The 23,420-nt window shown below is 38.4% G+C and overlaps 1 protein-coding gene across 4 annotated transcripts in view; it reads right to left on the minus strand.

The window, feature by feature from the left end:
- The window catches only part of TMTC2 (transmembrane O-mannosyltransferase targeting cadherins 2), a 269,970-nt gene that overhangs the window by 150,279 nt on the left and 96,271 nt on the right, over positions 1 to 23,420 (minus strand). For all 4 annotated transcript variants that reach the window (XM_075428534.1, XM_075428536.1, XM_075428535.1 and 1 more), the window contains exon 2: positions 16,634 to 17,204. In XM_075428534.1, the coding sequence (XP_075284649.1) occupies positions 16,634 to 17,204 (571 nt within the window). The remainder of the gene's footprint in view (positions 1 to 16,633; positions 17,205 to 23,420) is intronic.

Genomic DNA, 23,420 nt, shown 5'->3' on the forward strand with positions numbered 1-23,420 from the left:
AGAGCACCTATTAAAGAAACACTTGGCAACATAAAAATCGCAGCAGACGGGCAAGGTGCAAACAGGCACAGGGGTTGCGTTGAGTAGGCCAAAACAAAAAAAAAGCACGCTTTTCAGATGCTCCGTAGTAATACAAGAACAACATACATTAAACAGATACTTCTTAGTCATCTGGAAATGTTTCAAGTGACCTCAGAAGATTACCTCTGTTAGCTTGAGAGCAGCCATTTGCATTATCTCACTTTATATCTTTCACTTGTGGTATACTTGAGTCCTTTAGTTTCAAAATCCTCCACAAATTTCCTTAGTGCATTTTAAGGGACTCATACAATATTTATAAAGACAGAATAGTACAGACTCAAATATAAACCTCTAAATGCAGTAATTTGTGACACAGTCATTTATCCCTCTGGTTTTTCTGTCAGCTACTCAGGTTTTCATCCACATGGTAATAGTCTCAACGAAACCAATATGAATTATTTTTAAAGCAAACCTGAGATGGATAAGAAATATATTAGAACTGCAAGATTCAAAATTCAGACAGCAAATTTTTGAAACTACTGGAAAGAATGCATGTATTTAACTGAATCCTTTATATTTAAAAATTCAGAATTTCTCGGTAAGAAGAATCACTATCCCTTCAGAAGTTTACTACTAGCACAGTGTATTATCTACCTACTAAATGAATGCATATCAAAATACAAATGCACACAGACTCCTCTCTGTATGCTATGACTTCTACTGAGTGGGAAACTAAAACATTAAAGCCTGAGCTGTAATTTAAACTATGAACTCAAAGTTCAACAACATTATGAATTCATATTTTTCTTACTACATTCCATTCTCTTCATCATCTTGTTTAACTTCACAATTTTTCTAAACAAAAAAAAAAAAAAAAAAGGATTAAATTAATGTATGTTGTTCCTTGCTTCCCAGCTGCTCAAACTAAGTTCTTATTCTTCAAAGAATATTTTATTGATGAAGTCTGAATCCTGGTTTTGTGTGGACTGAGGTTTTTTTTTGTTTGAGGTTTTTGGTTTCTTCAGCCCCTCCTCACTATCTATAATGAAGTTCTTCCCTTTCTCTGTTGCTAATGGTCTCTCTCACTTCACTCTCTTTGGCAACCATTAAATCATTCGGGTTTTCACTGTCCTTGGGTTTCTTCTGAAAGACTTCTCTGTCCATGTATTCTTTTATTTCCCTTTCACAAAAGTAACATTTGTTATTAAAAATGTTTGTTAATTTCATGAGAAAATGCTACTTGGGCACTAAATCCTGTCTCATCATCCTAGTATTTCCAGTCACTTAACTCACAACTTTCTCTCATATCTGCAACATATCAAATCTGGATGTCCCTGACACGCGGTTCAAATAGGCTAAAGCAGATTAACTGTGATTCAGCAATAGGAATTTTGACTTTGCATCAAGTATTTCAATGTGATCTTCATCCAAATAATTTTTTGCATGATTTGAAAAATATCACAGCTTTTTAGAGAAGGGGATAAACCTTAAAAAACAAAATATGAACTCCCAGATTAAGGCATATGTACGATAATCCCACACTTGTATATCAAAGAAATCTTCTAGTAGGACAATAATCCTTTGAAGTTTATTGCTGCTGTTAACTTCAGATGGGAAGTCCTCAGTATCCAGTGGGGGCCCAAATAGCATGCTTAATGTGGAAATTGATTATCCAGACTTGAGTGGCAGCCATAGATGTATTAACGTTTCCTATCTGAAGTAGCCAAGGATAAACATTTAGGATTTACTTACCTGTACTACCCACCACCAAATTTTTTACCATCCAAAGGACACAATAGTTTCCAACAAACTAAAGATTTTCTCACTGCATGGTAGGGAAAAGCTACCCAAAACACAGTCATTGTTCCCTTTTCTGCAATTTCTCCATTAACTTGAGAAATACCAAGAGAACTTTGTTGCACACAGTCTTTGAAAACCATAAGTTATCTTGTCAGAAAACAAAAAACCTTTTTATGAATGCTTTGATAGTTTAGACCTTGTTTAACCAGCCTCCCACATTTGGGCGAGTATCTCTAGATACTCCCACTTCCAGCCCAGTCATTTGTGGCTCACACACCAAGAAAACATGGTCAAATAGTGACCAAAGCAAAATTTGTGAAGCCGAATCTTGGCTAAAAACTTGCATGATCTTGCAAACAAGTTTGTTCATTAAAAAAAAAAAAAAAAAAAAAGAAAAAAAGTAACTAGATTTCAAACTAGTTTCACAGCCAGGAAGAATGTCACTATTTCCCACACACAAATAGAGTTGTACCCATGATGGCTTAAGCATATCATAAAGGCAGCTTCTATTAGATCATCGAATATCTCTTGCAAAAAAAACATCAACAACTTTTGAACATGAAACCCCACTTCAGGGTTCAGTAAGATCTTCATAGGACACTGCACCCAGAAAAAGTCAATGCTAAAAACACATGGCCTTCACTCTTAACGACAGTACATAGTACAAGGACATCATATTAATGTGCAGAACTGCTAAAGTTGTGATAATGTTAACTGGACATTTACATCTAATTAAGCTTTCACAAGGAGTCTATATTTCTGCAACCAGCCTATGTAATTCACAATTGGCTGTACCATCCAGCTAACTGCAGAATATATGAGATTACCAAAATCTATGTATAGAAAACATGATGTTGTTAAATTTCCACAGCCAACAACATTATAAACTGGGAAAAAGAAAAAAAAAAAAGGGAAACAATTTACTTCTTTCCTTTAATGCACAGAAAATTAAGTTTCCTGGAAGGATTCAACAAAATCTTAAGCTATGTTACAATTCAAGATGCAACTAAGCATTATTTTAAAAAGCTGTTCTAGGATTTTTAGTGAGAAAATTTCTGAGCCATTTTGCTGTGCCTCCTTGTGTTGACAGGCTTGGAAGAAGGCTGTTGATGCCAAGCAGCATGGCTTTGGGACTCACAAAAAGCTTAAGTCTGCAGTGAGTTTTTAGACATGTATGGTTGGGGGTTTTTAACTACCTTTTTTAAAAACAAATCTGAGTATTTCAAATCATTTTTGTATCACAGTAATGTAACATTTAATCAAAATACTGTAACCAAGCCCAGAGGATGAAACAGCAAAACAGATCATCTGACAGACAGACTTAAAAAGCTTCCCCCTGAGGGTTTGAAGCTGTCTGCTACACTACAAGTAAAACAAATAACTGTATTAAAATGTGAATTTATTACCCCAGTGAGGCAGTATGTTGGTTGCTAACCATGAAGCACCACAGAATGCAAGGTCACATATCAAATAAGATTTTATAAAATTTCACTTTTCATTAGTCTGCCAAAACTTAAAGAAAATACACAAACACTGCCTACAATAAGGATAGAGACAGGTGTTGCACCCTCTGGCTGATAAGAACAGCTCTGCTGATTAATATAGGAATAGTTAGCCTGTATAAATTCCCAAATGTTGGCTTCCATATCATACACTGAGCTATTCAATCCATTCTTCATTTTCTGTCATGGTTATTCATTTCTTCCTTTCTTTCTTATACTTTAGGCAGCTAGTCCAATGAGTTGGACTTAGGTAGGCATCAAAATTCTTTCATTCAAATATAGGGGGGGGAAGAAGCTTTAATTAGGATTGGTATAGACCTGAAACTAAAAACACCGAGCACTAATGACTATGTCAGAGACCACTGTTTTCATTAATAAACCTACTAAGTCACTTCACTTTCATTTCAAAGTGAATTTATTTCTAGTAGGAAATCAGGCTATAACTGAGAGATCTATGCCATGTAGCTATTACATAAATATATCACTTCTTTACTGGATGTACATTTGCAGTCACAAATATGAACAAGTTATATTAGAAAAAAAGCTACAGTGACACCTGTATCTTCATTATTTCACCTCATGACAGCGTGGGTTATTATTGGATTATCAGAGCACAGAGGAACCATCTGGGTACTGCAGAGCCTTGAAGACCAACCTGGGAGACCAAGGACACATCAACCTTTTTGCTACTATGCACAGATTGCTGACAACACACCATATCATGAGCAGAGCAGTGCCAAGGTAAAACAGTTCTTTGCAAGGGTCTAGAGTAAATATAGCACCATATATATCATGGTCTACGACGGAGTGAAAACAATTTTCTAGACTCAAAACAGATGGATTTAAAAGAGGCTTTTTTTAAAGTTGCATTTAGAAGCTACACATCTTCAACATACATCACCACAGAGCTACCACAACAATGATTAAAATATGAATAAAGTTTAGTTGCATTTTAAAAAAAAATATTTGAGGTTATATATAATATATAAAGTGTAAATGCAGGTAAAATGTGGGACTGTTTAGACATCAAGTAATCTGCCACAGCAGCCAGCTCAGTTTTATTTTACAGTACCCTAACATAAAGTAAGAAGCACAATTTTCATCATGTAAGGAATTTTTCCTTCCTAGTTTCAAATTTCAGGATTATCCTGAAAAGATTTACTCTATAGATTCACAAAACAGAAAGCAAATGAAAACTGTCCAAAGTTAACATTTACCTCTCGATTGCCAACAGTTCCTTCTGATTTTGGAAGGACTGAGATGATGACAGCGCTAAATTATGTTGACTACAGCGTGTCCTGATAAGAAGACGGCTCACGAATACTCTGGTCAAATCATGAGCAGGGTACATGTATCTGCCTGGCCAGCTTCAAACTTTGTGCACTAAAACCAGTCTAGTATCAGGCAGCCAAGGAACCCATCTACTTACCTTGCCTTTAGATCCATTTTTGCAGTCTGTACCAAGGTCCCTTGAGTTAGCTAGCTTGGATACTTTCATATTTTATCATTATCACAAACTGCATAAGTGTGGTACAGATCTAATTTGAGATACTTACTTAATTTCTTACCACTAAGAGCTTTTACAGAAGGTGATTAAAATAATCAATTGTTTTCCAAGGAAAGATGTCACTACCAGAACAAAGCTATACGGACAGAAGATGAGGTGTGGGGTTTTTGTTGTTTTCTGGGGTTTTTTTCTGTGTTTTTTTTTTGGGGGGGGGAGGGTAAATTTTGGTTTTGTTTGGGATTCTTTTTTTGTTTGTGTTTTTTGTTTCTTTGTGTTGATGGGGTTTTTTGTTTAGCTTGTTTGGGAGTTTTTTTGTGGGGTGTTTTTTTTTTCTCCACATGAGAGATATGTATGTATGTGAATCAGTAATGGATCACGGAAGGTGCAAAGAAAGCAAGGTAAAAATATACATTATGCAAGTAACTTCCCCGTGAATAAGATACAAGAGGGAGCTGTGCAATACTAACTGAAAGGGATTTAGAACTGGGATAAAGATACATAGTTTGATACTTTTTGTTCTGGAAGAAATTATACTTGGGAATTTCTTTGTAAATAAACAGGATTGCATAATCATCAAACCAGGTATTTTTTTAATTCATGTTCTCAACCAGAATTACTCACAAAAAGTCAAGTTCTTGGTTAAGAGCTCAGATCAGAAGAGGTAAAAATACATTAGCAGTTTAAACAAAAAACAAAAGCCACAACAACAACAAAAAAGTACTCTACAAAATTGCTAATGCTGACTTTCCACAGTTTTCAAATTATAAGAAGCCAAAAATGCTACATAGAAAGTAGCCCACAGAAGCAAGAACTGAAGTTAAAAAAAATGGCATTGCTTCTATTTTAAAACTCATGAGAGCTATTTTGTGGCAGTGTTTTGCCACTTCTAATAATGTCTTTTAAGGAGAAAAGTCTCCAAGTATGAGATAGAGCTACAATAAATCTATATTTTAAAAATAAACTATAATCTCACAATCCCTACTAAATAAACACTGCTGTTGATGCAAGCTTCATTGTGCTCTACAGCAGTACGAGCTGCCCAGGATACATTTAAAACATGCAGACTAAAACATGCAAAAAATTTATTCATAACCCCCAAAGTCCTGTTTTCTGGGAGAGAAAGAATTTACAGAGACTCAATACAACTCTACCCTCTTTTCCCCTGCTCCCTCATTGCCTTTATTAGCTCAATGTGCCCCTACACTCACTGTAAAGACTTTGTTGCTATGGGAATTTATTTCCATATTTTATTGTCAAGGAGAAAAACAAGATTTTGGTGATTAAATGTCACAGAAGCTCTGACTTTTGCACAATGCAATCAAACGTACAGCCTTAGAAGTAATCTGTGTATGTGTCTGAAAGTCTTACAATTGTGATCATAAAAAGGTACATATGTTCTATCTGCCATTTAAAAGCATAAAGTACATAAATTCTCTCTCCGTTCCCCCAAAAGCTTCTGGATAATTTTAACACAATTTCCGCATGTGCATTTTCATTTAGTTTCCTAGAAACTTAGGAACAAAAATGTTTTGTTTCCCCCCTCCTCCCAATGTGGACTATCTGCAGCATCAAGGGATTCTTTTCTTTTCCAGGAGATACCCAAGTTTAGTGAGGCTAGAAATTTACCTCCTAACAACTGACCCACAAAGTCAGCTACAGGACTGCAAGTCTGGGTTCCTTCCCTCGCCATACCTAATCTACATTGCAGCTGGAAAAAGAAATACAGGCATATGTACAAAATATCATGCAGTTCTTCCAGTAAATACGCCAGAAAATGTTTGCCGCCTTCTATCAGAACTGTTTCCACTGTAAATCTCATACACTTGTATTTTCCCTCATTTTAATATTGTAACTGTCTACATAGGTTAATGCTTAGAATCACTTAGCTTGGAAAAAGTGTGCATGTAATAATTAAATCATTATGACTTAAATAAAAAGGAGCATAAGCCAGGAAATTAAAAATTAAAACTAGTACCAAGAGAAAAGTCTCCCTCATGGCTCAGGGTTTGCGTATGTTCCTGCTCCTTCCAAACATGTTCTCCCAGGTCTGGAATCAGAGCTCATGCTTGTGTACCAGGAATGGCTCTCTCTTGGGTAGGACTCTAGGAAAACAAGTGTCTTTGAGAACACAGTTCCAACAAATAGACTCAGGCAATGCTTTCCGAGCACTACAGTTCTGAAACTTAGGTAACTACAGTTAAGATGCTCCAAAAAATCAGGAGCCTGATCTTTACACACTCTCAGCAGCATTATCTTTCCCAAAGGTGCTGTAACACACTGCTGGGAGTCAGAAATCCAGGCATCCAGAAGCTGCACCTGCTCCCTAATCTATTTGATTCTGATTGGCGACATGTTTACAGGTTTTTCTCTTCTGACACTATTAGCGCATGTCCTGACTGCTGGGAGCAGGCAGTCTAGCTTGCTATTTAGCTGTGATCAACCAAGTGCAAAAGGTTCATCCAGTAAAGCTCACTAGGAGCTACAAATGTTCCACACTTCATCAAATCAGGACACTTAGGTGTCTAAACATGACATTAGGAGGCTAATGTAAAGTACTTAAGATTGAACATTTGTATGCAAGGCGCAGGTGTAAACTTTCTGTCTGGCATTTAACAAACACAAGGGATACATACTTGATGAATACAATCATGAATGCACGCATTTTAACCAAGACACCAAAACAGGTTTAAGCAGAAAGGCATAACTCTTGAAGCAAATCTACACAAAAGGAATTACACCAGGAGACGTTTAACTCATTAAGACACCACTTGGCTTTAGCACTGTATGTTGTTTTTCCTGTTTTGTGGCCAGCACGCAGGCAACTGACTCATGGGAAAAGCAGAGCTAGAGGCAAAAGGGACATGGCTTCCCAGATCACGAACAAACAGAAAATTGAAGATGGGCCAAAGCTGCAAATATTTCTTACTCCTCAAAGTTTACAGGTGCCCAAATACCTTTATCTCAGCATAAAATACTTCATACATTGACCATCCCTTCCAAAAAGCATAAAATTTAACTGTTCTTTAATACTAATGTCTTAAACCAGAGAACTGCCAGCTGTCAGAACTACAATTCTACAAAGTTTCTTCAATTAGGGAGCTAAAGTAATTACTAAGATGAAGAAAAACCAACACCTGCAAACATTCCTAATGTTCTGAAGCACAGCTGTTACAGAGTATAATTTTGGTGCTTTCACTTAATTCATTAAATATTTTGAAAACATTGAAAGCTAGAATTACATTGTCAGATGGATATTGGTTGCACAGGTTTTGTAAACTGGAAAGTAGCAAGCCCACCAATACCCTGTAACTGAACAGTACCATGAACAAGTCACAATTAGTAATTGGCATGTAGCCTCAGAATGAAAAATGTGCTAACACCAACTGTGTAAAGCCCCTGGAAGTTTCTTCACCCTGTGCCTCAAGAGAGACCCCTTTCAAACCAGGGGGAAGAATGGAAGAACACAGCATCCTTCACATGCTACCGTGGAGTATAAATCTTATGCAAGACCGAAGACAGTGACAAGCTTTCTCTAGAAAACTAACCTCTCTGTTAAACTGAAGATTCTTCATGTCTTCACAGTCTCTGTAAATACGAAAAGGCTTCTCTTTTTTTTATTTACTTACTCATTTATTAAAGAAGCCTTTGCCTCAAAATATTATTGTAGACTTCGAAGTGGGTAGACAAAAGTAACACAGATTTTAGTACGAATTCCAATAAAGACATTACAGATTCAATATTAAACATATTCCATTTTAAGCCAGTGACTTCAGCAGGATATCTTATGATTCCTCATTTAAAAAAAAAAATATAACTTCTACTAAATTTGCCCCAGGATGCTGTATTTTTGTCATATCTAATCTGTTTCAGTGGTTTAAATCACCCCATGAAAATGTTTTCAGGAAACAATAGCTATTTATACATATTGATGTCCAATTCGGTACCACTCCACTGACATCACAGGGACCTGCAGGAGATCAATATCTCTGAGAGACAGTGGAGGCCAATCTCGCTTTTCTTATTTCAGGATCAAAAGGGAAAGCAGCAAGGAGCTGTGGGAACTACAGGAAACAGCAGTATTAGCTACTTGAAATTGTCAAGAAAGAAGTAAATTGCAAAAAGCTTCTTTTGTCTCGGAAATATCTGCTGGGGCGAGGAGGAGCAATGGTCAAGACCATACAGGCCTCACGCTGCTGCCATCCAGCAGAGTGAAGAGAAAAGCACCAGGCTGGTTCATCCGCAAATACGAGCAATGTATGTGCAGGCACATTCGTCTCCGCACTTCCACAATTTTGTACAGCCTGAGAGCCACCGGAAAAATTAACCCCCAGCTGACCACGGCAGAATGAGAGACCACAGCCAGGGAACAAACTGGGCCCCAGCTGGCAATGGAGCTCTCAATCTTTTCCTCAGCTCTTGAAATGCAAAAGATTACATGGCGCACAAATGCAACATTTAACAGCTTAGCGCATTTGAATATGCAGCTCTCGTTTGACAAAATGAACCAGCCAGAGGTCAAGTCATGTTTTGAAGCTGTAAGTTATTTATTATTTTTAACTGGGACAAAAGTAGTCTCAAGGAAAAGTATGTTTACTAAAATAGCTGACTCCAAGGATGAAGTCTGTCCTGTGAGGGAGCGGCTGCTGCCCGAACAGTCTAAACACTGCATTCCAAAGGCACGGGACTAAGGCTGGACCATACCCACCTAAGTGTTTGAGAGAAACAACTTAGAAAATAATAGCTTATCGATCAGATCTGCCAAAATATCCAGGCCCGTGGGTAAGTTCAGGCACAATAAAATTCCTTAGATTGTAGAAAATGAGCAGAAAATAAACCATCAAGCTATATTTTAAATAGAGACAAAACACTGCTGCAAAATGGTACAACCTGTAGCTGGAGAAGAGGTGAAAAACCAGCAAGACCAACTACTGCATTGCTAAAGCTTTAGAGCTCCTTAGAAGAGAAGGAAAAAACTGCAAGTTTAAATCAAAAGCAGCATTTTATTTTGAAATCACTTTCCAAAGCACTACAGTTCTAAAAGCAGCAACTTCAAAGAGAAAAGAATGCAGAAAGTGGTTTATTTCAAGTTTAGAGTGTTCCCAAAAGTCAGTAACTTTATCTAACATCCAGCAAGTCCTTTACTGAGCAGGAATCATACATGTCACCACCGACTAAGGCTATTCTAAGACCATGAAAGAAAGCAGTATTTTATAAAACTTGGTCTGGTGGTTGACCATGTCATCCATGGAGGTCCCAGGTTTACAACATTACCTTAAATAAAATATAGGCCTCAGATAAAATTGCTTTTTACAAAACCAATACTGTTATAACAGCACAGAAGGTTAGATAATGCATCCTGCAATCCAATTTGTGGTTCACTTTAAGCTATAGATACCAATAACTAATTCCACATATGAGACAGACCTCCCGGGGGGAGATTTTAATCAAATAAGTGATGGGAAAAGAGAGGTTTCCTTATTTTAGTGTAACAACCCCCCTGTACTAACAGTATGTTGATCTGGTAAAATGTTACCGTGCTGGAGCAGTGGAACATCAGAAGAACATACAACTGGTTTAGTTATTTCTGTAAGGCAGTTTGTACACATATACCACTGAGCGATAAATATTTTATCATACCCATTATATTAAAAATGAGCTTTAAATGCATTTGCCGCATCTTTTTAACCGCTAATGTTCTCCAGCTCCATCCCCACTTTAAAAAAAATGAGGAAAAAAGGGCAGCACAGTAGGGTTGATATTAACTTTGTACTACTAATTAGACAGAAGACTGTACAGTGCCGTGTTGATTAATGGCTCTGCTCTTAAACTGGAGATTGCAAGTACAAAAGAATTAGGCCTCTGAATTTGTGTATTTTCTATAATTATTAACTTGATCACAGCTTTCTCCCATATGGAGGTTCCCACCTCTACACTTTTGGTGGTTTAACGTGCACAAGTCTAGCTGCTGACAGGTACAATCATCCGAAACCTATGACACATGACAACTCAATCAATCTGCATACCTGCTATGCAGCTTACACTGGAAATAACTCAAGGTCTAAAATGCTGAAAACTCAAACAAAAGCATAACTTTCTCCCTTCAGGAATGCTCTGCCCCAGTAGAGCACCACTTTTCTTTTTTAATTGCTCTCATTTCAGACAACTCATTTAAGACCGCAATAAATACAGTTCTATCCAAATCTGCTGACTAAGACACCGAAAACATTCTTGTCAGCATGCGCTTTGAAAGCCAGTCAGACAGAATAAAATAGAGCTAACCAAATGAAACGGGGTCCAGATTGACAACTTTGCCAGCCAGAGTGAGAGCATCACAGGCAGACAGGAATACAAGACTTGGCAAATGGAAAAAAATCAGCAGCCAAGTTCTACTGAGTAATCAATACGCAATGACAGGGAAAAGAGCTGGATAGTTTAATAAGTAGCTACAATATACATTTTTAAAGTACATTAAGAATAGCTTCTAAATAAGGGGTAATATTCATCTGCGCTGCTGGTGGTCCTGCTTTCCAGCTGCCTTGGTCAGAAGCCCTTCCAGCCTACTCAAATCATACTGGGATGCTGTCATATACTTGATGTGACAAATCAGGACTCACGTGATAATAGGTGTAAGCCCAGTAAGCAGCTGCTGGTCCCGTGTAATAGCCACTATTTTGTATGTATTGGACACTCAGCCCAAAGGTAAGCACAGACAGAAAAAAACAAGTATGGCACCCCAATGCCACCATCTACCATCTGCTGGAGCATTTTTAAAGCTGCTTGTACCAGCTCATCTTTCACTAACCATCTTGAAGAAGGTTGGTGGTTTTACTGTTCTTTAAACATAATTAATCATGTCTCAGTTTCTCCAGTGGTATATTCTGAAAAGGCTTATAGAAGCTGAAAGCCATAGTCTTGTAACCACAGTGATGGAATTAGTTAATCATAAAGCACGAACAATGCTGCTATGTCCCTTGTACAGCCCTGCCCATCTGAACATTAGGTCTGGGAACAGAGGGTTTAGTCCCTAGGTAATCATCAATGTTAAACAATAATGGTGAAGGGGGATTTTTAATAGAAATAGCGTTACCAAATGATTGCAGGTGTATTTGTGGTACCTATCTATTGTGTGAATTAATTGAAGCAAAAAGTCATACATCTCTCCCCAAAGAAGTTAGTTTTAATTAAAACCAGCAGGTGCCTAGAACTGGTCAAGATGACCCATGCCGCAGGGACAAGAGCCAGAAGAGGACTGAGTTTGCGCAGAAACTGTGATGAAGAGGATAAGCCTTCATCTTAGGACCCCCGACGATCACCACTAGGAGGCACTGCGCAAGTGCGGGTGGGAGGAGTGTATGAAAATGGACTGATTTGACTATGAAAGAAAGGGCTTATGTAATCAGATGAATATGTATATTTTGATCTATATAAACTGCACGGAAAGGGTATGGGGTATGCACGTTCGGCGGAATTATCCCCCGTGCATCCGACGTCGCAATAAAGAATGCCTGCCTTTTAACACTACATTGGTGTTACGAGGTCTATTCCCGGATTTTCGGTGACAGTCTGGCAGCAAACCAGCCCAGGTCTTAACCACCCACTCCCACAAAAATCCTCACTCTCGGCTCCTTGTTTCTGTCCCTGCAACTCAGCTTTCCCTCAGTATTTGCCAGTATAGCTGTCTGTACAGCAATGATGAGGACTGGATAGAACTGAACTGATTCAGGTTTGAAATAACTCCTAGAGATGTATCTGGGATTTTTGGAGGGGGGAATAAGGCGTTTTTTACCTGCATTTCCTCTCGGGTTCCAGTTTGCAGCACAGCTGAGGAAACAGTTGTGTCAGCTCTGCTGGACAGGGTTTAGCTTAAGGTTAGGTAGATTGAAAGGGGTAGCTCCTTTCTACCATTCCGTTACAAAGCTACAGTGGCATATTGTTTATTCTGCATTCAGTTTCATATCGTTACTGCTTACTTATTTAGTTCAGATTTAAGTTAACCATCTCTTAAAATTATTTTCCTTTCTTCCTTGGTTCCATTCTACACTTCTCCCCTCCAATGAACTACAAAAGACCATAACTTTTTCCTGGACTGCCCTTTTTGATGTCTTTTTTTTTTCCCCCCTTTCTCCTCGAGTTGCCCTCCCCCAGGGTTTATACTGGGAAAACATAAAGCACAGTTCCATAATAAGTAAATGGACACAATTCTTTCTAATTACCCAGTCATTCTAATAAAGAGTCCTCTGATGAGATGGGGTTTGTTTGGTGGGAGGTTTTTTTTGTTTCGGTTTAAACTGTACTCCAGTATTTTAAATGCTTGAGTCATTTGGATAACACAGGATGACTCATCAGTAGATGGCTACTTTGGTCTCATGCAATTTACAATGCAGGAGTGTCTTTTCAAGCAAGAAAATGTGTAGGCAACACATTAAAGAAAAAAAAACAAAAACAAAACCCTTAATCCAAAAGTTAATTTTCTTTGCTTAAGGAGATTTTACAGCTTGTTCCAGGAAAAAAGGATTTGTCAGTTCTTACTAGGGACACGTTTTCTTTAAGGCCAAAGCAGCAGCAAGAAAAAGGCAACAACCCCAATGGTCCCAAATAGATGCAGAGTTGAAAGCTTTCTTGATTTTTGAGTCCATGATTTTGCATAATGCAAAAATTAATCTATTGACTACATACTTCGGAGTTTTGATTATTTTAAATACAAAATTAAAAATAAAAAAACAAAAAAAAACCCCAAAAAACCACATATTTGTCTTTATCTTTTTATGTATAAGCACACAGACCTAAACTAAAACCAAAGCTTTCAGTAGAAAACTTAGCTCTGTTTTTAGTAATGATTACAGAAGAGCCATGATATCACTTTAAAATGCCAGTCTTACAGCATCTCGAAATTATTTGAAAATAAATCTAGAAAGTAATTTCAAATCAACAGTAATTTCAAATCAACAGGACAACATCTAACTTGCCTTCGAGGTCAGGACTTGTCAAACGTTGGTCACACATGCTACATTCAAACCCAAATTTCTCAACCCCAAGTGCACCGACCATTCCCAGATTATCCATCAATATCAACCAAATGGCATTCTCTGAAAACAATTTCCAGTCTTCGGATGGAGCAGGCCAGAGACAGTCTCACTAACCTGAACGCTCTCTGAACAGTATTTTACATGAAAGGGTAAAACCCAAAGACCAAAAGAAATACAAACACAGTGAGAAAGTGCTTCAGAAAATACTAACTGAAAAGAAATTCTGCACTACAATAAATATTTTCAGTATCTTTTTTATGTAAATTGTAATGTTTTTATTGCCCTAAAATGTTTTTATTATACAGTGAGAAGCTCTCCAGAAGACTGAAGCATTTGCCTTAATTTGCTTTTAAGGTGCTACCTTTGTTCCTCCTTGAGACACATGTCTCTATTTTGAATTTACAGTGATTATCCTTACAAAAGCATGTATTTCACTCCTTTACTTACCATGAAGTTGGAGTACTAAAGAGTACACAGACAAGTACTCAAAGAGAAAGACCTGTCACAGCAGGCAAGGTCAATTAAGATATTCCCGGCATCCCAAGCCCTGCAGGACATTATGTTCTTGAAAAAATTTATGTAATTTATAAATGATTTTTGTAAAACTTTAAGTTACGCCTTACTGAAGATATTTTATAACTGAAGCTCCCAGCTGAGCTCCTCATCACTGAAATGAATGAACAGAGGCTTCCCTAGTCTTGAGGTGAAACTTCGTCAGCAGCGCTCAGGCTAACTAGATGTACAAGAAAAAGGTAGCCCAGTAATTTAGTGAATTCGGAAACGCATTTCTGGCAGATTAAGCAAAATGTTCATTTTTTTGTTCACTGTGGTGCCTGTCCATAAAATTCCCGCAGTCAAAATCCAATCTCTGTAAAGGTCTGTAATCTACAAAACACAGAATTATTATTTCTATCATTATAGATCGGCAAAAACTGAGGCATTGACACTAGTTTGCTGTCCAAGACAATAAGTCTGATGCAGAATGAAAAAAAAAAAATGCACAAGCCTAGTGTCCAAATGTAGAGCTCCATACATAGAAAGAGAGGCCTTGTGTTCAAAGAGGTAGGATGTGGAAGGTCAGATTTCACTTGTGTCTTTTAGGTGTCTTCTAGACCAATTTTACCCTGGCTCTGAAGCAGAAAAGGGGGGAAAAAGGAAAAAAAAACCCGCAAGATTTTCCCTACCAGAAATGTCTGCAAAGGTTCTGTTTTTGAGCAACAACTTTTCTGTGATAAAAAACTTCCTAGCTCCATGACTATATCTTGGTCATTGCAGGCTGACGAGAGGCTGTGAGGAACACTAATTTAGATTTGATGTCCCATCATGCACAAGGTGTTCAGAATTTCCCATGTGCCATATGAATGTTTTTACCATTGTTTAATTCTATAGCATTGACTAATACTTGAGTTATGAACCAGCAGCACTTTACAAAATCTCATCCTGTATCTTTCAGAATAAAATCTGCTGTTACAGTTGCACTTTTGTTAAAAAAAAAAAAAAAAAAAAAAAACCCACACCACCAAACTTTATTAGTTTACTGTTGGTTTCCACTCAGTGTTAGGTGCACCATGTAACATACAGCATTTGGCCACTGGTATTCAACAGGTCTTACACACTCAAATATGCATCAGTTAAAAGAAGATTTTTTTAATTTTTTTTTACATTTTGTCAAAAAAGGGCATGATAACTAAATCAACATGTCACAGAAGTTTATGAGGGAACTACCAGAGACCACTTGGTTTTTTTGATTTGACTATTTTCCTTGCTTACTACATGTTCCATACTCTACAAACAGAAATCATCACTTCTTTATAAAAATCTACAATTGATTTTCAATTCATTTGAATGAGAAATCAAAATTTTAAAATCATGGTGTTTGAGATAGCAATAAAACAAAATAAGGCTTTGCAATCTTTTCTTAGTTATGTCTCATGGAAAAATGTGACAACAGACGTCACTTTTGTTAAGTCAGTATTTTTCTGAAAGAAAGCCATTTCACTGAAAATAAAATTAGATACTCAGCTTACTCATTTGTACAGCAACTGATGTAAATGAGTCGTGATTTCAGCTGGTGTTTCTGGGTACCACTAAAATACATGCAGTTTTGGGAGAGGGAAGTTAGGGGGCTTCGGTGCTCGTTTGTTTACTTATTTGTTTGTTCTTGGACAAGAAGTTAAAAAATGAGATATATTTATTTTATTAAGGTAATAACATATTTGAGTCATAGCTCTTAACAATGGGAGAAAAAATACATGCCAAAGGCATACACCCAGGTCCCATGCATCTCAAACTAGAACAGTAAGAGCTCTATCTTTGCCTCAGGGAACCTGTAGATGATATTGTTACGAGGTTTTATTCCCAGATTTTCAGTGACAATATGAGCTGCCACACTTGCATGCCCGACCAAACTAAGCTGAGTTTGCAAGATACAAGAGGATAAGGGCATGAATGCATTCTCTGCAAAAGGCAGCCAGATATCCAGCGCTTGATGGTAAACAGAATGAGGAGGAAGCTGCTGGAAGCAAGGAAAGTAATTGAAAAAAAATACATCCCCAGCGTCAAGTAATAGCAATGGATAATAATACATTGTTTAAACAAAACGTAAAAACCCCATACTAAGCTGCTTTAAATGTTCTTTCAGCATCAGACATCTGTGCTTATTTTGGGGAGCTGACTAAACTAGTAAGAATTATCGTGTACTTGAAAACTCATTTAGCACCTGTTTAACAGTGATTGTTGCCTTAAAAATAGCTTACGGGAAAGAAAAGGAGACTCACCTTGTATAAAGCAGGAATGAACTGATGCATTTTCAGCCGATGCAATACAAAGATATCGTACACTGCTGAAATGGCCAGAACAGTCACTCCTTGCTCCTTCCACAGCATGCTGCATCCTGCGCACAGCCCCGCTCCCAAGATCCAGCCCCAAGTACTTGGTGAGGAACCTCTGGTAGAGCAGTGCTTCATGTAACACATCAGGGAAAGCAGAAAGAAGAGGCAGGCTCCGATGTCTGCCCTCCCGACGATCCCCGCGACGGCTTCCGTGTGGATTGGATGAGACGCAAACAGCAGGCCTGCTATCAAGGTCCAGTACCCATCCCCAAACAGGATCCTGGAGAAGTTTGTGAAAAGGCCTGTGACTGCAGCATGTAACAGGACGTTTACAAGGTGGTAGCCCCACGGGTCCATCCCTCCGACAGCATGATTTATGCGGAAGGAGAGCGTGCAGAGAGGTCTGTATGACTTGTGGCTCCCGCTGTGAGTGAGCAGCGTCCCCCAAAAGTCGTTGTAGAAGATATGAGTCCATGGCGTTTCAGGCAGAAGGTCCTGGTTTGTCTTGATAGCTCGACTACAAAAGACAAATAAAAACTTTGCTTCAACAGAAAGATACAGGTACAAACGGAAGGCTGTGAAAATGCAATCGCATTGCTACAACAAGAAAGAATGACTTCCCTTTGGTGCTGCTCTAATTCAAGTTCTGAATTTCTACAGGAGGTGTTAGAAAACTACGTATCTATTGACTTCTTGCTAAAGCAAAATTTCCATATAAATTGGCTTTTAAAACATTAGAAACAGATGTTATGTTGCTTCCATTAAATTAAAACACCCTTCAGTGACAATCTTCTGAGTCTAACCCAGGAGTAATCAGTTAAGATTTGATGAGTTATAATTAAAATGTAAAAGAAATATTAAGAACTGTCAAACATTATTGTTGAAACAATGGATCCTCCAGTAATTCAGAACTAAAACCCCAACTGGCCTTTTATACTGAAATTTTAATTTAGATGTTAGAATGAGTCTCACTGACGTGGATGAACAATAAATACAGAAGTCGGTAGGAGCATGCAAATCTCTGGAGCTGTATGGGGCACTCCCACAACTGTCTAGCACTTATTTTGACTGACAACATTTTCTGCTAACAACTCAGGGCAGACAGATAGCAGAATATTTTACAGATGAAAATACACCTTCTATTTAAATTTCCTATATTTACAATTGAGGAAAAAACATTTTTAGGTTGTACTAGCTTATGAATTCAAGTCTGTGTCAGTTTGATTGGGAAAAAAAAAAAAAAAAGCTGCAGCTTTCAGCATTTATGGTTCCAACCACCCTGGCAAGAACTGGTGCCAGCCATCAGCAGCCTCCATGTCTAATTCGGTACTGTAAAAATCTGTCCCCTACAATGTTTGTACAAATCCAATCATTTGCATTTTAAATTTATGCTGTGGGAGAAGGTGTGAGGCCTGCTTAGTGCATCAAGATGACTAGAATTTAATGAATTACTTGCCTTCATAACCAAAGTTGTATTTAAGCAACTCTTTAAAGATGCATTTTTGTCACTACTGAGCTTAACTCGTTTAGCATTTATTTTACCATTGTAATTAAGAATCCAGCCAGCTCAAGACTATTCTATTAAAAACATTAAAAAAGAGAGATGATTTATATCTAATTGTTTACTCATTACCTCTTTCTGCCTTTCTAATAAATATCTTCCCATAATTAACAATTTTTCAATTCAGATGAGGAAGCAGAAAAAAACATGATGTGAAACCCAAGCCCACATTTGAAACGCACTAGTCTAATTCATCTTCCAAGACTCCCCTCACATTCTCACTCACAATAAAACAAGTCCCTTGGAACCTGTATCCAAATCCCATTTTTTTACAGTATTAGCTTCAGGAATGTTGTCTTGTTCTGTGAAGAAAAATGCTCAAACGCTGATATACTATGCCACAGAATCTACACGCAAATACTCTAAATACCACGCAGCTCAGCATTTCCATTGTCCAGAGCACATTGCTGCAATGCTTTCAGACATGCTTCCTCTCGGCATGTCCTTTTGTCTCTGCGCAATGGAGGTTATGAAGAGGTCAGCTTAAATCCTTTAAAGATCTGATGATGCTTTCTAGAATACTTGAAAATTCTAATTTTGACTTCTGCTTATGCAGTGGATCATGTTGCTTGTATTTGTTTTCCCAGCCCCACACACATTTTTCTCATTTTAGTCCAGTCACAAAAGAACATTGGAAGAAAACAAGATCTTTGTTTTCACACTATTTATCTTGTTCTTCGGTGTACTCCCTTCCTGAAATCTAATTCCTCTGTTTGTGATTTCAGTTTGTAGTATCACTCTCAGACTCACCATAAGAAAACTAGGAATTCAGCAAGAATAAAGCAGGTGTTAGGCTAGAAAGAGTCCCTTCTCTGAGAAAAACACATGTTAGACTACAGACTCCCAAACAGTGAGTGCAGCTTCAAATGGCTATCAGATGTCAGGATTTAGACGAGAAACCTTGAATTGCAGAAGTATTTTTTACTTGGGGAAATACTAAGGAAATAAGCAGCAGAAATACTGCCAGCGCAACTGCCCTCCCCTAAGGCAGAGCATTCTGCTACCAAGAGCCTAGACGGTGCATAGGTCATTCCCAGGAAACTGTACCTTTTACTATCTCTTCTGCAAATGTGGCCATTTCCAAGACTTGAAGCCATGTAACCTCTTCAGCAAAAAAAACTCGCAAAGAATGATGGAACTGCAGCTCTCAGTACACATGTATAAAACAAATCCACAGTACACTTCTATGCTTGTTAAGAGACCAGCTCCCTTCCTCTAAGCAAACAGCTATCACACACCTCATTTTCACGCAGTACACACTCATATTGGACTATCCCCACCAAAAGTAAAATGCTTTTCTCCAAATCATAAAGAAACCTATTGTGCATTCTGAAGGCATTAATTAATTCAAATTTTATTCACAGACTTAGCAACACACTTCATGCAACCCTGAATCTTTTCAGTCCTGTTCATACTAAAAACTTAATAAAAAAAGAAACACAAACCACACACAACCACAAAAAAAATCAAAAGGAAGCCTTGAGAATACAGTATTGATCACCCTGTATTTGGGTATAGATTTCAGCAGGCAATTCCGAAATACTCCTAGTTTCTTGTGCATGTAAAGGAAACAGATTCTAGCACCTGCCAGTCATCATTAAAAAATACAGAAGCTGCCAGTTCCAGCTTACTCAGTGGTTCAGTCAGGCCAAATGTTGTATTCTCTACGAGTCAAAATCTGAAATAAAGTTAAAAGTTCTTTCCCTATGGTTATTTGTTGCTAAATGTTTGAAAGTAAAAGAAAAGTCTAGCTAATGCTTTGGGATATTAGAAATGTCTAATACAAGAGCAGAGCTAGACGTCCTACAGCAAAGCAGCAAGTCTCACACAGGTTGCTTCTTAGCATTCAACTACTACTCTGTTTCACATTATAAAATGTAATAAAAACTACTTTGCCAATACTATACTTGACTGCGCAGCAGGATGCAGGCATACGAGCATCTGTGACACCAGAGCCAGGTAGCTCTGTGTCATTTTGCCCTTGAAAGCAGAAGTAAAGCAGGTCTCAGTAACACTAAGGACAACACCCTGGACACCATTACTGTGGGCAAGACAGAAAACGGCCAGTGGGCTGCGTCCAGCCTGCGCGTAACCAGCCAGGCTGTGCCCATCTGCATCCCCAGCCTAGCTGCGTAACCGCACTGACAAGAAAAAACATGGAATTAAATGTTTATCTTGGTGAAGGGGAGAGAAATGCAAGCTTTGTATCTAACAAAATAGAATAAAACTAAATGGCATAAATTGCTCCTGTCAGGACCCTGAGTACACTAATAAGCCTCAACAGCCCTGACCCCTCCCCGGGGCTCTTCTCACCCTGTCCCTGGCCCAGGACCCCATCTCAGCCCCCCGGGGCCATCAGCCCCTGCCCCAGCAGGGCCGCTCTCCAGCCCCCCACAGCCCTGCACTGCCTGGCCATGGGCCCCGCCGAGCCGGGCCCACCCGTGGGCCCCCGTCCCAGGGAGGTGCCCGACATCCGGGGCCCCTCAGCTGCCCTGCTCCCGGCTGGGGCAAGGCCTTGTTTTTCTTTATTTGCTACATTTACAAGCTGTTAACTCTGCTGCAGTATTGATGCTTAGTCGCCAATTTCAAAGGCAATTTCGAAAGCAGTCCCTCTTCACGGCCTGGCAGGTAGCACTGACGCGTCTTTTGTAAAGCCTCCCGCGCTGGCAGCAACCCGGGCTCTCCGCAGATAGAAAATAATATTAATTGCTGGCTCTGGGAAAGACTCCGGGATAAAGGAAACTACAAAACACCGTATTAGCCTTGTCTTCTCCTTCACTCACAGTTTACCTTCAGGTTACATCCCGCAGATTAGTCCAATCTTGCTAATGGGCATAACAAGAGAAACTCGCCAACTGCACTCATCACTCTTCAACAGAGCCGTAAACTCTGCTCTCGCTAAAAGGCAGCGGGTCACCAGGGAAAGTCATTTTTCAAAGCTCCAACACAACTGGCATTTTTTACTTTCATGCAGCATCAGATAAGGTTTGCAGACTCAGTCAGGGAACTTGCTTTCTTCAATTTTTAATGCCTGCCCATTTCACGCATCCTGGGAGAGCGGGACATCTTATTCAGCGTACAACAAATGTGTGGGTTTAGAGGGGGGGTTGGAATCAGTCAGCTATCAAGTCTTCAAAAATGGAAGTATGAAGAAAGACAAAAGCTGTAAAGGTAAAATCATAATTTCTCATCCACTCAGAAGAATCCTTCTGCCTCCTGCCATAAACCACCTATTTGCCTAGGTCAGTACACACCTTGAGTGAAATTCAGTAAGATTTTTTTTCATCAAACTCAAAAATGCCAAAGATCCAACAGTTCATTCATGCACATATACATGCATACACACAAAAAAAAATCCCAGATGTTTTTAAAATTAACAGCTATATATGTCCTAAACTTCTGCGCTAGTGCTAAACTGATCCAGGTGTTAACACTAGGATAAAAAAACAGATGCAACATTCTAAAGTGATTTAACGTGCTAAGCCATATGTCCAGTTTCAATATTGCTAATGGTCCCCATATGCTGAAAATGAACATCAGCATTTGAAGTAAAGAACATATTTTAAAGAAAAAGGAGAACTCCCAAATGTGCACACAGGAAGCCATTGACCAGCCCTCTCTCACATAAAATAGATACGCAATGATGGACTGGCAAGTCTCTGCTTGGAGGCTCTTCGTTGTTCTTCCTCGAGATCATTTTAGAATATTTTTCATTTACTCCTTTTTCATAAATAGCAATGGCAAAGCACCCTGGAGTATTTTTACAGTGGATTTAAATGAGTCATGCTAAGGATGCTTTCAAGATTATATGTTACTTGTATAAACAACAAGCCTGAAAACACAGTCAGAGCCTGCTTTTTGGCGTACACACAGTTTCACATTCCCAGAACACACAGCAGCTGAGTCTACTTCTCCAAACTACTCTGTTAGGCAGGTGCATGATCAGAAAGTTGGCAAGTAGTTTGTCATACTTCGGACAATTCTTGTACTTGCCTGCAGACTACAATATACATGTAGTCTCTATTGATAGTATCCTATTTTGTACATAGAGATGTCTTAAGAAAGTAGTAAGCATAAGTACATGAAAACTCATTCATTTAAATGTTTAATCATAGACTCAAGGGAATTATTTACCCTTCTCATAGACTTCTGGTAACAATTACATCCTACATGTTCTGTATTAAAGTTCATTCCTTCTCAACAGTTGTGAAAGCAGAATTTACCTACAAATCCAGCAGGCATTGAAGTTTTATCCATGCCACTTCTCAAAAAAAGATCTCTATATTGTATTTCAACTAGGGACATCTGCAAGAGACCAAATTCCGTGCATCCTCTGCATTTCAAGTTGTGGCTTTCAGTCTCTCTTTAAAACAAATTTTCTCAGGTGAATCTCTAAGGAACAGCTAACAACTCAGCTGTTTTCAGATGGGAAGCACTGGGTAACAACTAGTTAAGCAATATATAGGATCCCGAGTTGCTGACCAGGCTCTGAAAAATAGCACTATCCATACCAAACAGACTGAAGGAAAGCACTTAGGTTCAAATCATAGTTTAAGCTAATTAAAGGAGAACCTCACATCACAAAAGGGAAATAAAGTTCTAGTAAACTAGTGTCTAGTTAATTTCTGTCAATAGTATGGTCCTTTTCTAACCGTATAGAAATACCTGAATGCATGAAACTCAGAGCTCAAACACTGACTCACAGCCTCTTTAAGGTTGGAAAAGACCTCTAAGATCATCACGTCCAACCGTCAACCCATCATCACCACTCCTACTAAACCATGTCCTGAAGACAATATATATTTTTAATATTATATTCTTATCTCATGTAACTGCTAGTGAAAGCTATCAATTGAATACGTAGTTAGTACAGGGCCTCAGGAGAATATATTAACATATTATTATATCATTTATAGATTTCAGAATAATACTGTCCTATAACAGTAGTTTCCTAGTTAAACTTCAGTTTAGTACCAACAGACAGGAACCACAAGTAAGATGACTGTAAGTAGCATTTTACTCAAAACTTCCTTGGGTGAGACCTTCCTGAATTAGATAGAAGCAGAAGGGAAAGATGCATGAGTGAGACAATTATAACTATACCCTCACATGATTGTGACTGCTGCCAGAAATGAAGACAGAGAAATCAACACAAAAACCCTCCAGAAAACA

The sequence above is a fragment of the Opisthocomus hoazin genome, chromosome 8 (assembly GCF_030867145.1).
Source record: "Opisthocomus hoazin isolate bOpiHoa1 chromosome 8, bOpiHoa1.hap1, whole genome shotgun sequence".
Lineage (NCBI taxonomy): Eukaryota > Metazoa > Chordata > Aves > Opisthocomiformes > Opisthocomidae > Opisthocomus > Opisthocomus hoazin.